Source organism: Nuphar pumila, chromosome 11 (assembly GCF_984573655.1).
Source record: "Nuphar pumila chromosome 11, dmNupPumi1.hap1.1, whole genome shotgun sequence".
Taxonomy (NCBI): domain Eukaryota; kingdom Viridiplantae; phylum Streptophyta; class Magnoliopsida; order Nymphaeales; family Nymphaeaceae; genus Nuphar; species Nuphar pumila.
Genome location: NC_143259.1, coordinates 17,767,770 through 17,782,846, shown reverse-complemented (window position 1 = coordinate 17,782,846; position 15,077 = coordinate 17,767,770). Strand labels below are relative to the sequence as shown.

The 15,077-nt window shown below is 37.2% G+C and overlaps 1 protein-coding gene across 1 annotated transcript; it reads left to right on the top strand.

Annotated features, from left to right (window-relative positions):
- The first annotated feature begins 4,946 nt into the window (after positions 1 to 4,946).
- Positions 4,947 to 15,077, top strand: LOC149822127 (phospho-2-dehydro-3-deoxyheptonate aldolase 1, chloroplastic-like). The gene is made up of 5 exons (XM_089981162.1): positions 4,947 to 5,458; positions 13,074 to 13,351; positions 13,508 to 13,784; positions 14,265 to 14,510; positions 14,624 to 15,077. The coding sequence occupies exons 1-5, from the start codon at positions 5,012 to 5,014 to the stop codon at positions 14,879 to 14,881; spliced, it is 1,506 nt and encodes a 501-aa protein (XP_089837288.1). The 5' UTR covers positions 4,947 to 5,011; the 3' UTR covers positions 14,882 to 15,077.

Below are 15,077 nucleotides of genomic sequence, written 5' to 3'. Positions count from 1 at the left end.
TCATATCTTTCAAAGAATACATCACATGATCACCCTATGACCTATTTCCTTTCATGTCTATCCATAAAAACTATTTATATATTAAATAAGCAATCATGACATTTCTTTATCTCTTTCATCTCATATCACTCATTAATTATTTTTGTCCTCTTCTCTATCCATGTCTTATTTGAAAATCCATGTATGTCATCACTCTCTTCATACGCCCAACTTAAAATTTCTCATTATGTCTTTTCAGCTTGACTTTATCTCTATTCATCTCTCTCACATGAATTGAGCTCACTTCCTTCTTTACTCTGTCTCAAAACAATGGATCGCCCTATGTATTATTTGAAATCCATTTCTTGACTTGTTGTCTTCAACTTGCTTCAACCTGGTCTATAATATTAACTCTTCGACTCTGATCCCTCCTTTTTGTCAATGACAAAGGGAGAGAGAAAACCTACCTCGCCTATGTAGGAGAAAAACGTTTAACTCTTTATCTCATACACATGAAGTATACACAAATTTTTTTATGTTAATTCTGGTGTTTTTTATGATTACTATTTCTATGCATTTTTTATTTATGATATCATATTTAAATCATCATAATATATATGGCTTAGTGACAGGGGGAGCATATATTGTCATCATCAAAAAGGGAGAGAATGTTGAGAAACTATGTTTTGATGATACATGATAAATATGATATGCTTTCATGATGCATATATATGATACATGATAAATACATGATATGCTTTCATGAGATATGATAAATATGATATGCTTTCATATGTGAAACTGAATATGTTATATTATGACTGGATATGATGTGCTATGTATTTAACGAGTATTTGATGCAAGGTTATTTCACTTAAGAAGAGGGAAGACAACTTGATCAAGTGTAACTATTTGATGCAATCATACTACTTTGAATAAAAAGGTTGATGAGCCATGCATTACTAAAGAGCATCCAAAAAGTTCGGCTACCTCAAGATTGAAGATTGTATTTTTCTTCTTTAGAGTCATATGTAACAGAACCTTCAGAAGCATGCATATTTCATATTAGACTATATGCTTTGAAATCATACAAGCCATTTATTTACAAAAAGTTAAGCTTTCATAAAAGGATACGTTATGTATATTGTAGCATTTCAAAAACACCTTTTTGAAACAAATCATTGTACTTCCTACAAGCATTTATGAAAAAGACATTTTGACAAGATATAATAGCTCATGATTTCAAAAGCATTAATTGTACCTTCTTACAAGCATTTATGAAAAAGACAACGTGAAAAGATATAAAAGCTAATGATTTCAAATATGAAAGAAAAAGACAAAATGAATTAATTCATAATACACAAACATTTACGTAAGAAATTTTGGTTCATAATACATAAGCATTTATGTAAGAAAAGACAAATTATGAAAAGATGTATTGGTTCATAATACATAAGCATTTATGAAGAAAAGACAAAATGTGAAAAGATGTATTGGTTCATAATACATAAGCATTTATGTAAGAAAAGACAAAATGTGAAAAGATGTATTGGTTCATAATACATAAGCATTTATGTAAGAAAAGACACAATGCATTAGTTCATAATACACAAACATTTACGTAAGAAATTTTGGTTCATAATACATAAACATTTATGTAAGAAAAGACAAATTATAAAAAGATAATACACAAGCATTTATTTGAGAAATGACTATTTGTAATATAAGTATTACTCAAGCATTTAGTGTACTTCACAACCATTCATTTTAGAATTGACGATTTGAGAAAATAAATATTATTTTATTAAAATAAGAAATGACCATTTATTTCTTTAAGCATTAAATGCCACCTCAAAAAGCATTTGAGAAATGACTATTTATTTATAAATAAAACCCACACTCAAGAATGTCGACTTACTCATAAACATTAAATACAAATATAATATATGTTGAAAAGACTTTAGTTACTTTTTTACAAACCCATAGAATGTCGACTTACTCATAAACATAAAATACAAATATAATATGTTTTGAAAAGACTCTAGTTACCTTTTTACAAAACCATAGAATGTCGACTTACTTGAAGTCATCATTCTCTTTGTATAACATTAAATACCTCCTGTAAGAAATCCTTGTTGATATCCTTCTCAAGAATGTCGACTTGTTTAAAGTCTTCATTCTCTCTGTAGACTTTGAAAAACACAACATAAAGAAAACTCTTGACATGACTATGTACAAATAAATATCTCAAAGCATTTATTGTACTTACACTCATTTAAAGTAAAGAAGTACTTATGTACCTCAAATCATTAATTAGAATAAAGACAAAACTACATGATAAACTACACTTCAATGTTCAAAAATACTACAGAACATTTATTATGAGAAAAGACCTAATACAAAGAATAACTCATTTTAAAATACACCAACGAATAGTGTACTCCAAAAATGCTTCGTATGGAAAGAAGACTTTTTAAAAAAGCAATATAGTACACTTATCTTTTCACACTAAGTTGTTTTTGAAATGACCTGACTTCTCATATCCCAAAAGGACAATCATTTCAAAAAGACAACGACTAGTTTTCTAAAGACTATATATACAAACAGAACAGTGTGAAAATACAAGCAAGCTTTCAACGAGAAAAATTCCTGCTTGACACTCTGAGAAAAGAGCTTAGAAAAAGAAAGAGAAAAAGTCAAGAAAAGCTCTCAGAAAAATACAGGAGTGTGTAAGAAAAGAAAAAGATCATTCTGAGAATCTTCATACGTGCATTCATACTCTGCATATCATTTTGAAGGTTCTATAGGAAAGTGTTGTAACTTTCTGATCTCTGTTATATCCCTTCTCTGTTGAGAGAAGTAGACCTCTGTGGAAGAGGGTGTTTCCCTTCTCTGTTGAGAGAAGTAGATCTCTGAGGAAGAGGGTGTTTTCCCTTCTCTGTTGAGAGAAGTAGACCTCTGAGGAAGAGGGTGTTGTACTATTTATCCGGTGACTCGGATGTTATAGTGGAAGGCTCAAGTGTTTTACTTGGGGACTGGATGTAGGTCAGTAACTCGGCCGAACCAGTATAAATCTTGTGTTTATTGTGTTGTGCCTTATTGCCTTATTTTTTATCTTATCGATCTGCCTCGTATTTCACTATTCACCCTCCCTCTAGTGGAATTTCATTTGACTTTCTTTTTTCTCGCTTGGTTTGGCTATTTGAAAGACTTTAAAAAGGAATTTATATGGTGTTTACGGGGCATTATGACTTTTGGATGATTTTGGAGGTCCTTGATCGTTGACCAAAGGCAAATGATTGTTCAAGGTTATTTTCATCTATTTTTTATATTATTTGATTTATCACCTTTAGTGTCATTTATCACAAAAAACGTGTTGGCCTTCCTAAAGTCTATAAATTTTTTTTTTGTTTTTTTCTCAAGTTTTTTCTCATTTTATTTTTTCGCTTTTGTTTTGGCTTACAAAGTTCATGTGTGATCTTGTGAAGCAGTGATGCTCTTGAGGTCCAAGCTTGGTTGTATTATGGAAACTCAATCAGGAACAAACCTTTTTCGTATATTAAAAACTCTCAAAGTGGTGCGATTAAAGTTCTAAAGAAAGTGATCTTATAAACATGCCTCTAAGCTTGGTATCTTATTTTTTGAAATCCTATTTTTGGCTACCGTTTATTCCAACAAGGTAAACCCTAGGTAGGGACACCGTCTTCTATGGCAAACATTATATGTATTTTTCTCAATAAATATAAATGCACCACATTGGCATTGATTTGAGGGCTCCCCTCGTACACTAAGAGTGACTCATGAATGTCACCAAGTTGATAGGATGTCACGAGTTCAAAAGCCACAAATCTTTTCATGTATATATATGAAAAAGAAAATGGCAAAATAACAAAGGTAGGGCTTTGTCAGATTTCAAGAAAATAGATGTCTCAGAAAAAACAAAAAAGAAACTTAAGAGGCTCATTCTTAGAATTAGAGGCAAAAGGTTGACCTCTACATAAAATTTTCCTTTTCACTTTAACCAATGTTCATAGCAAATGGAAAAAGGTGTGCAACTGTAGTCTTTTGATTTGCCACGTAAGGCAGGATGCTCCATCGGGGGTTTTCGCTCGTTTCAACAAAGTTATATATATATATATATATACACACATACAAAGAAACCACTCTCAAGATCAGCTAACCGCACTTCAGCTGCCTCCCATACTTACACTACTGTTCTGGCAGCATAAAACTCCGTTATCCGTTGCCCTTAGAGAGTTACTATGTTCCAGCTTGCGCAAAAAGTGATGCCTATGAGATTTGAACCTCCTCGGCAAGTGCTCTTTGTCATAAAAGAAACTGTACTCTTTGATTTGTTTAACTCAAAATATTGATATGACAAGAGAACCAAAACAAACAAAGATATTGAAGAGTCAAGCCATCGAACAGGACCATCCCAGTAACATTACTTTTATTAACAATGACAACTCTTTGGGAAATAGACAAATGGAGAGACCTGCCGTGCTAAAAAAAATCTATAGTCGCCATGCACATAAAACTCCAAAGCCGCCCCTCACCCACCAAGAAGCATACTGCTCTGCCCTATACTGCTCTGGCCTCATAGCTGCAAGGAACACTCACCCTGTCAATGAGTTGGGCCTAAGACCCCATCCAGGGTGAGTTGGACCCTGAAAACCGGTCCAAGTCAGACCCCAAACAAGCCGAGCCACGGCCATGGCCCGATGACTAGCCTAAAGGTCCATGGGTCTCGCTCCGATCACCTATCCACTTTGAAGCTCCAGAGGATATAGCCAAGCACCGAAAAAGGAAACCGACAGAAAAGGACACCCTGGTACGTATCCTCAAAAAGATTCCCTGTTACACTGTATCCACAGACGGACGTTGCTTTCAGTGGCATTCTCGATATTTACATTGAAATAAATGCCAAATACGTAATCCTCAAACCTATAAAGCGGAGCGAGAAAACCAGAGAGAGAGAGAGAGAGAGAGAGAGTGAGAGAGAGAGTTCTGAGACGAGAAATCTCTCGAAAAAATGGCGATCTCTGCAAATGGGTACCTTTCCAAAGCCCCTCTCATGCCCGAAAACCCCAGAATCCACCCAAGAACCAGCGTTTCGGTTCGCGCGGTCCGTTCCGCGGAGCCGTTGAAACCCGGGACGGCGGATTTGGCCGGGAGTTGGGCGATCGATAGCTGGAAGACGAAGAAGGCCCTGCAGATCCCTCAGTACCGCAACAAGGAGGAGCTCGGCGAAGTCCTCAGGCGCCTCGAGTGCTTCCCTCCGCTCGTCTTCGCCGGAGAAGCGCGAAAGCTCGAGGAACGCCTCGCTGACGCGGCCGTCGGTAAGGCGTTCCTGCTGCAGGGAGGGGATTGTGCGGAGAGCTTCAAGGAATTCAGCGCAGACAATATCAGGGACACGTTCAGGGTCATCCTGCAGATGGGCGTCGTCCTTATGTTCGGCGGTCAGATGCCCATCATCAAGGTTTTGTGTTTTATTCAGATTCTTGTTACCCTCTGGCGTTTGCATTCAAGATCGTTTCTTCGTCTTTTTAATCGTGTTTTTGTGCCGATTGATTAGTTTCTGTAAAAGGTTTGCTGCCATTGTTCTCGTTTCGAGTCCTGATGGTGTTTTTGTTCTTTTAATGAAGTTAGGTATGGAGCGTGTATATTTTGTATATATTTCTAGTGCAGTTCTCAATATTGTGGTTATGATGGTGTGTTGGAATTTTTTAGGAAGTTGGGTATTGATTGAGCGCGTATTAAATAAATGTTTTTATTTTTAATTTTTATGAAAATATAAAAAATGTATTCTCTTTTTTATTTTGGTTGTGTGCTTTTGTGTGAATTCTTGAAATTGTGAAACTTTTTGGGAGACATTCTTTATTTCTTCATAGATTCTTCTATGGAAGCTGGGCGTTTGAGCGAGTATATTTTGATCTTCACTTTGGTGTATATTGTTGTATCTAGAATATGTGAAGTTGAAGACTTGAGAAATATCTCAGTTATTTCATTAAAACTCATCTTTGAATGATACAAAAATAAATAGAGAACAAAAACATGTTACAACTGAAAATGGATGCTGCTGTTATCATTTGATACAACATAAAACTGATAAGGATACCGTGATATCGTTAGTGATAGCAGATCGTTAATGATATCACAATATCCCCTCAAATGATGATAGGGATTAGGTTGATATCGTTAACTATCTATCCTCGTTAACGATATCTCCTCAATTGATGGCAAATATTAAGTTGACTCTTCAAATGATGAGTTGGCGATATCCTCCTCAAATGGTGCTGGCGATTTCCTCAAAAGGTGCTTTTAGGATAAACGCTAAGACTCTCCCTCAAATTGTGGCATGAATATCTCGAATGCCCAGATGGCAAACCAAGTGCTAAAAAGACTCACGGCTAAGTGCCTTTGTGAAAAGATCAACTATTTGATCTTTGCGGCAGATATAACAAGTGCATATAGTTTCAAGCATGAGTTGATCGCAAACCACATGACAATTAATGTCAATGTGCTTGGTCCGTTCACGAAAAACTGGGTTAATTGCGATGTGAAGGGCTGCCTGGTTATCATAGTAAAGATTGACTAGAAGAGAATGCTTAACCCGAAGATCGAGTAACAAGCCTTTAAGCCAAAGGATTTCACAAATAGTGTTTGCCATGGATCTATATTCAGACTCAGCAGAAGACCGACCGACTGTCACTTGCTTCTTGGTCTTTCATGAGATGGGACTGGAACCAAGAAAAATACAGTAGCCAGTAACAGATCGGTGAGTTTGAGGGCAGGCAACCCAGTCTGAATCACAGAAAGCATTGAGTTGCAAGGTGATACCACGTTGGAACAAAATATCTTGTACAGGTCGGGATTTGATATAACATACTACATGAAGAGCCGCATTGAAGTGTAACTCATGTGGTTGGTGCATGTATCGACGGAGAACATAAACCGCATATTATAGATTCGGCCTTGTGATAGTTAAATAAAGTAAACGTCCTACTAGCCGACGATATTTTGTTGGGTCAGATAGCAGTTGTCCATAATCTTCATCAAGTCCATGCTTCTGTTTCATAGAAAACTCGACGGGTTTGGATCCCAACAAACCCATCTCATTGACAATCTCTAGAACATATTTTTGTTGACACAAATAAATGCCAGATTTATATTGTGCCACTTCTAGACCTAGAAAATATTTTAAGGGTCCTAAGTCCATATGGAATTGCTTAAACTGCTTAATTTCTGTTGAGTGATTTTCTGCAATAACCAGATCATCAACATAGACCAGTACAATCATAAAAATATGATCTTTGAAATAGACAAATAAGGAATAGTATGTTTTTGACTGTTTAAAACCGAACTCTTCAAGCGCATGTGAGAACTTTGAGAACCAATTCCTGGGTGCCTACTTTAAGCCATAAAGATATTTATTGAGTTTCCAAACTAGATTCTCTCCTTGTGTACCATATCCTGGTGTAATCTGCATTTACACATTTTCAGATAGATCACCATGCAAAAAAGGCATTATGCACATCCATTTGATATAAAATCCAATTTTGTGCAGCAGTAATAGCAAGCAGAGTGCAAATAGTTACCATCTTGGCTATTGGGGCAAAGGTTTTTGTGTAGTCAAGACCTTCTTGTTGAGAGTACCCTTTAGCTACTAGCTGAGCCTTATAACGTTCAATAGTCCCATCTGACTTCGGTTTCACTTTATATACCCATTTGCATCTAATGGGTTTCACTCCGACAGACAAAAGAGGTAATAGTCCAAGTGTGGTTATCTCTCAAAGCACACATCTGAATGACTTGATCATAAATCTAGGTTCATGGAGGGTAGACAAAGCAACAACAAAGGCTTTATGAGAAGGTGAGATCTTTGACAAAGAGAAATAGCTTGATAAAGAATGACGTGTACCTTTCCATTTTTCTGGAGTCGAATTAGAGATTAGAGATGGTGAATAACTAAAAGAGCAATAAAAATCCCTTAGTGAAGTGGAGGGCTTTCTTATCCTTGTGGAACATCTACTTACTTCTTCATGAGAAGGTGTGAGTGAACTTGGTTCAGTTTGAGAGGAAAGCTGAACGGGATCTTCAGAGATGTTTCAGTTTGAGGCAACACAATGGGTGACGTTTCAAGAATATTGTTATCATGGCAAGGTTGTAATGGTTTGCTAGTTTCATCATCACATATTATGGGCATAGGCAACACAGGTCCATCAGGGGTCACTTTTGTAGAAGAGAAATGAAATATTTTTTCGTAGAAAATCACATCACGACTAGTAAAAATCTTTTGTGACTCTAAAGAAAAAAGTTTATAAGCCTTTTGTTCCATGGGGTAACCAATAAATATGCATCTTTTTGCTCTTGTGTCAAACTTAGTTTTATGTTGATCTATGTTAGTGGCATGACATAGACACCCAAAACCCCGAAGATAACTAAAGGTAGGTTTTTTTTCAAATAGCCTTTCAAAAGGTGTTTGACCTTTAAGACGTGGTGTTGGAGTGCGATTAATAAGATAGGCTACGAAACTATTAATAAGATGGTCTTGTGTTATAAATAGGGGTCTCCCCCTTTGTATTCTTTACTCCTTTGAGGAGCATTTGCTCCATTGTATTGGGTTTTTACCCTCTTCTTCCTTTTTCTTTAATGATATTCAACTTATGACTTTAAGTCATATTTTGCCCCTTTTGTGGGTTTATGTGTTAGCACATTATGTGCTTGTGTTGTTCCCTTTAGTGGGTATATTCACACTTCATGTGCATGTGTATGGGTTCATTATTGAACCTAATGTATTCAAAGCCATTTTCTAACATCATAATGGGTAACAAGTATAAAATTCCCATTCGGTAATTTAACGAGCATTGGAGTATCATAGAAAATAAGATTATAAAATAAATGTAGATCGACACACATGTGTTGACTAGCTCTTGAATATATAATCCAAGAATGAACCGAGGAAATTATAGGGTCAGTTATACGTGCATAGTTTACATTGGAGGTTTGAGATGAGGGGTTCAGATAATTTTTCACAAAAGAGATAAGCTTTTGGTATTCCTCAATGGTGAACGCGAGAACCGCATACTTGCCGCTATAACCGTCTCCATCTGCTGGACTGACTTCATTAGAATTCACATTGGCAACAACTCTCGGTTTGAAGTTGGGATCATATAGTCGATGCCTCGGTGGATATCCTATCAATTTGAAACACTTCTCTTGAACATGCCTTATTTCTTGACAGTGAGAACATGTTGGGCGAGTTGGCCGACTACCTCTCATTCTTTGCACTTTTGATTGTTGGTCACGATGTGTAGGGATCTTAACTGCCAAGGCCGACCCTAAGTGGTCAGAAACTGGTGTAGTGAACCGAGATTCTCGTTGTTTCTCTTCTTATAAAACCAAAGCATATACCATGGTTACATTTGGTAATGGATCTAGAAGAAGGATTTGACCTCGTGTAGCATTATATGAGTCATTTAATCCCATAAAAAATTGAATGACCATTTCTCTTTTAATTTGTTATGAGACAATCTTCATGGCACCACACGTGCAGGTATGGACAGGAGTATATGAACCAAATACATCCCATAAGGATTTTATCTTGGCAAAATAGGCGGTAACCGGAAGAGTATCATGTTTCTGACGATTTATCGTAGACTGAATTTGATAAATTCTGAGAGCAAAGCTTTGCGTGTACCTTTCTCGAAAGTCATTCCAAACATCACATGTCGAGGTTGCATAGATAACACTGTCTGCATGTTCTGATGAAGTAATATCAAACTTCTCGATAGTCCCATCCAGTGTTGTGAAAAGCGTTGAGGCGTAGCGAGGCACTCCACCAAAATCTGAGGCGAGGCGTAAGCCTCGAGGCGCAAAGCGTAAGCCTCAAAATTTTTTTTGTAACTTAAAAAAACTATAAAAATGATCTAAAATTATAAATAAATAAGAAATGCTTTATTGATGAAGCAACAACCAATAAAAAATAAAAAAATCATAAATAAATACGAAAAAAATATGAGATTTTTGCTAGATTTATTTTGAATCTTTTAAAATTGTATAGTATAGAAAAAAATCTCTAATGCTTAAGTAACTAGATGCAAAGGAGTTAAATTCATCTATGTTGTAGGCATTACATAATCCAACCTAGTAAGATCTTACTTTAAATTCAAATTCAGAGTCAGATGGGAAAATATAATACGGAGCCCACATTGACTGGTAATCAGATACATTCTATATGTAATTAGTTCATTATCCTATGGGTTTAAATTTCGATTTGGTTCAGATTCATATGTAAGACTGCATATTGAACTCGAATCTGATTATTTACTACCTGCTAGCTCTACTGAATCCTGCTAATTGGATATGGATTTGTTAGATATCCAACCTAAATCCGAACCAGAACTAAGTTTGAAACCTGATCATTCCAATGCCCCCAAGGCCACACTAAATCTATTGTAAAGAAATGTAAAATCTCTTATTGCTTAGGCGTTTCATGCACAACCAAAATCAATACAAGAGTGCAAATGGATCGGATTTGAATTTTTTTCCCAAACAGAAACCTTAATTAAAATAAAATCAAATTTGTATATCTTGATACTTTTTCAGATTCATGATCTCAGGCCATTCCCTTTTTTCTCAGTTAGAAATTTTGGATTTCTAACGGTTTTGAGATCTTAGAGATCCCTCAGTTGAATGAAGGTCGGATCTGGGTTGGTCCACATGTCTAGATCGGATCTTGAACCGCAAGCCATGCATACACACCCTAAGTGTGTTTATTCTTGTGTATTTCATCTTTCCATCTCCTCTTTTTTCCTTTATCAGAACATTTTGAAGAGTTTGAGCATGCAGGGCAGTGAAACAAGCCGAGCCACTCAAACTCATAAAAGAGGCTTAACAAGCTGAATGTGAACAATGGCTACTTGGCTCAGCTTGACTCGTATATGCTTGTTACAAATTTTAACGCTAAAGGAGATCAGAACTCAACCGAACTGCAGACTGAAATTTCACACAAAAAAATAACATAAAAGAAAAATATATACAAATATATAAAACATGTACCTCTTCTTCTTCTTCTTCTGAAACCCAAGCTCGGGTTAGGTCGACAGACGAGCGAAGAGAGGTGGGAGAGACCGAGATGAGAAGTGGGAGACGAGTGAGGGACTGTGAGAGAGAGATGAGTGAGAGGCGAGTGAGAGACTACGAGAGACGAGTGAGGGACTGCGAGAGAGAGAGATGAGCGAGAGAATGCGAGATGTGAGAGAGAGATTGCGAGACGAAATGAAAAATTAGGGCTTAGGGTCGGGGGGGGCTGATTTAATAACATCTAAGTTTTGTTCAAATGGGGGCTTTAACCCCTGTTTGACCAACAAAATGAGGTTCATACGCCTCTCATTGAGGCACATTTCGCCCCGAGGCGTGCGCCTCAAGGCATATGAGGCGCACGCCTTGAACCTTTTGCCTTTATATGTGCACCTCAAGGCATAAAGCCCCTCGCCTTGAGGCGAGGCACACTTTTTGCGCCTTGAGGCACGTTTTTAATAACACTGGTCCCATCAATGAAGCCGAGTTTGTTCTTGGCACATAACGCCATGGACATAGCTCTACTTCAGGTGGCATAGTTCTCCCTTGTCAATACTTGAGAGACAAACACATTTCTTAGATTATCAGAATGATGCATATAATATGGGCTGGAGATATTCAAAGTCAGATCAGACTTTGAAGCATTGGATGTTGTGTTTTTTGCCATGAGACTTGTTGCGGGGTCTTCAATTTTCTGCCGTTGATAACATAATCACTGCTGCAGAGACACTAGCTCTGATACCATGTGAAGTTGAAGACTTGAGAAATATCTCACGTATTTCATTAAAACTCATCTTTGAATGATACAAAAATAAATAGAGAACAAAAAAATGTTACAACTGAAAATGGATGCTGCTATTATCATTTGTTACAACATAAAACCGATAAGGATATTGATATATAATGATATCGTTAGCGATAGCAGATCGTTAATGATATCACGATATCCCCTCAAATGATGATAGGGATTAGGTTGATATCATTAACGATATCTCCTTAATTGATGGAAAATATTAAGTTGACTCTTCAAATAATGAGTTGGCGATATCCTCCTCAAATGGTGCTGGCGATTTCCTCAAAAGGTGCTTTTAGGATAAACGCTAAGAGAATATACTACTTTCAATTTATTTTTTGTTATTTTTTTAATATTGAGACTCTTCCTGGGGGTTCTGATTATCTTTTGTTTGCTTCATAAGTCGATAAGGCTTTTGTTATGGTGATGCCTTTCTGTATGATATGGGCTTCCTCTTGATGTTTATGGCTTGGCTTCGTTCTCCTCTGTATTTGGGTCCTTGAACTCGAATAGGTTTTGACAATTTCTAGATGTGGGTTGGGTTTTCTGCATGGGGGAAATATTTCATTTCACTGCTGTTGTTCATTCATGTGCATGGGCACTCTCACATTCAATTCATTGTATATGATTCTTAATGGTGTTTCGTCTTTGGCTCTTTTTTCCGTTCTGTCACTATCCTCTAGGACCTCTACTGATTTCGACTGTTGAAACATCTAATACTAGAGGATGTTTGACGTAGTGTGGTGTTTGCATTTGGTTTTGTGGTGCTCCCGTTACCAGGGATTGATTTATTATGGTGTAATTTTAGGGATTGATTTATTTTGTGTAATTTTGCACTAGTAAACTCTAGCATCGTTGCCGATGCTTGCCTACAGTTGACGATTTCTTGAGGCGATGACCTACCCCTGATTGGATTTATCTACCTTCTTTTTGGAGCCTTAGACCTATGGTTCCCTACTGTTCATTTGCTACTTCTTTTCCAAGTGACCCTTCTGCTATGGTTTTGTAGCTATATGCTAAACTTAACCTGAAATCTTACCCGTTAGATGCTTGATACTTATGCTGGTGTCCCGTTGCTTCATCACAAGGCTTCGGGGTATTTGAGTTTGTTTTGTGGGATGGTGGTGCGGATTGGTGTTTCCTTGGGGCCATATGGGGTAGACTTGAATCCCCTATTTTTGATTGATGACCTAACTGGGTTTATGTTATTGCATGACAGGTGGGAAGAATGGCTGGTCAGTTTGCTAAGCCCAGATCAGATCCATTTGAGACTAAGGATGGAGTGAAGCTTCCCAGTTACCAGGGAGATAACATCAATGGGGATGCCTTTGATGAGAAATCTAGAACCCCAGATCCTGAGAGGATGATCCATGCCTATACCCAGTCTGCAGCAACTGTGAATCTTCTTCGAGCATTTTCTACAGGAGGATATGCTGCTATGCAGAGGGTCACCCAATGGAACTTGGATTTCACTGAGCATAATGAACAAGGTGAAAGGTACGTTGCAGTCATCCTCATGCTTATACTGGATGGTTCTGCCTAGAATTTGCATGTCATGGTTTGAAATTCATAAGTTAAATCATCATTTTTTTTTTTAATTTCATCATACAAGCTGATCATTGGCATATTGGGGAATCATCCTATTTACAACAGATATATGGAGCTTGCTCAGAGAGTGGATGAAGCTTTGGGATTTATGGCAGCTGCTGGTCTTACTATGGAACATCCCATAATGACCACCACAGACTTCTGGACTTCCCACGAGTGTCTTCTACTGCCTTATGAGCAAGCATTAACAAGGAAGGATTCAACATCTGGGCTGTTCTATGATTGTTCAGCTCATTTTCTTTGGGTAGGGGAGAGGACAAGGCAGTTAGATGGGGCTCATGTGGAGTTCCTCTGTGGTGTAGCCAATCCTCTTGGCATAAAGGTGATGCTTATGATCTTAACATGTATTGCAAGCTTTGAATTATTTTATCTGTTTCTTTTTAGATGAAATAATTAAGTGCTTCAAATTTGCTTGTGCTGGCTGTGGGCTGTTATTTTTTTAAAGCATTTTTGTCGTTCTGTATAAAACCTTGATTCTTTAGAATTCTTTAACAGTTTGGGAGTTACAGCAGTTCTGTTCAGAATTTTTGCTTGAATTTCATGATACCTTCTTTGAATGTGCTTTTCTTTCAATAATCTAACCAGTTTCATTATGAAAATTTTCATGTGGTGTACAGGTTAGTGATAAGATGTATCCAAAAGAAAAAACTTGATTCTTTAGAATTCCTTATTAGTTTGGGAGTTGTTACTTCAGCAGTTCTGTTCAGAATTTTTGCTTGAATATCATGATACCTTCTCTGAATGGGCTTTTCTTTCAATAATCTAACCAGTTTCATTGTGTAAATTTTCATGTGGTGTACAGGTTAGTGATAAGATGGATCCAAAAGAACTCGTAAAGCTTTGTGAGATTTTAAACCCTGTTAACAAGCCAGGAAGGCTGACTATAATCACCCGGATGGGAGCGGAAAACATGCGTGTCAAGCTTCCTCACCTTATAAGAGCTGTGCGACAGGCAGGACTTGTTGTGACCTGGGTCAGTGATCCAATGCATGGAAATACAATTAAGGCACCTTGTGGTTTGAAAACACGTTCCTTTGATGCAATCAGAGTAAGAATTGATATTTGCAAGGAACTTGATTGCTGTTGGTTATTGAATCTGTCATCATTCTATTTCTTCTCTCTATAGATCATTTCTGATGTTGATGCTCTTTTCCTGTGTAGGCCGAGCTGAGAGCTTTCTTTGATGTGCATGAGCAAGAGGGGAGCCACCCAGGAGGTGTGCATTTGGAAATGACTGGACAGAATGTTACCGAGTGTGTTGGAGGATCAAAGACCATAACTTATGATGACTTGAACTCTAGATACCATACCCATTGCGACCCTAGACTCAATGCATCTCAGTCTCTGGAGCTGGCATTTGCAATTGCTCAGAGATTGAGGAAAAGAAGGATCAGGTCGCGCCGGTCTCTTTTCAATTAGGTAGATTCTTTTACTACTTTTTAATGGTAGAAGATGTTATTTGGCTTTCAGATGTTCTCTGTTCTTGTTCCTTTTTGTTTGTGCGGCAATGTAAGGTAAGCAAATGGATTTGTGTAACTTGTAAAGGGCGTGAGGCCCTCTTTGTGAACTTTCATGGAACTTCCCTGTGTATGTATCAACAAGAGTTAAACTTCAA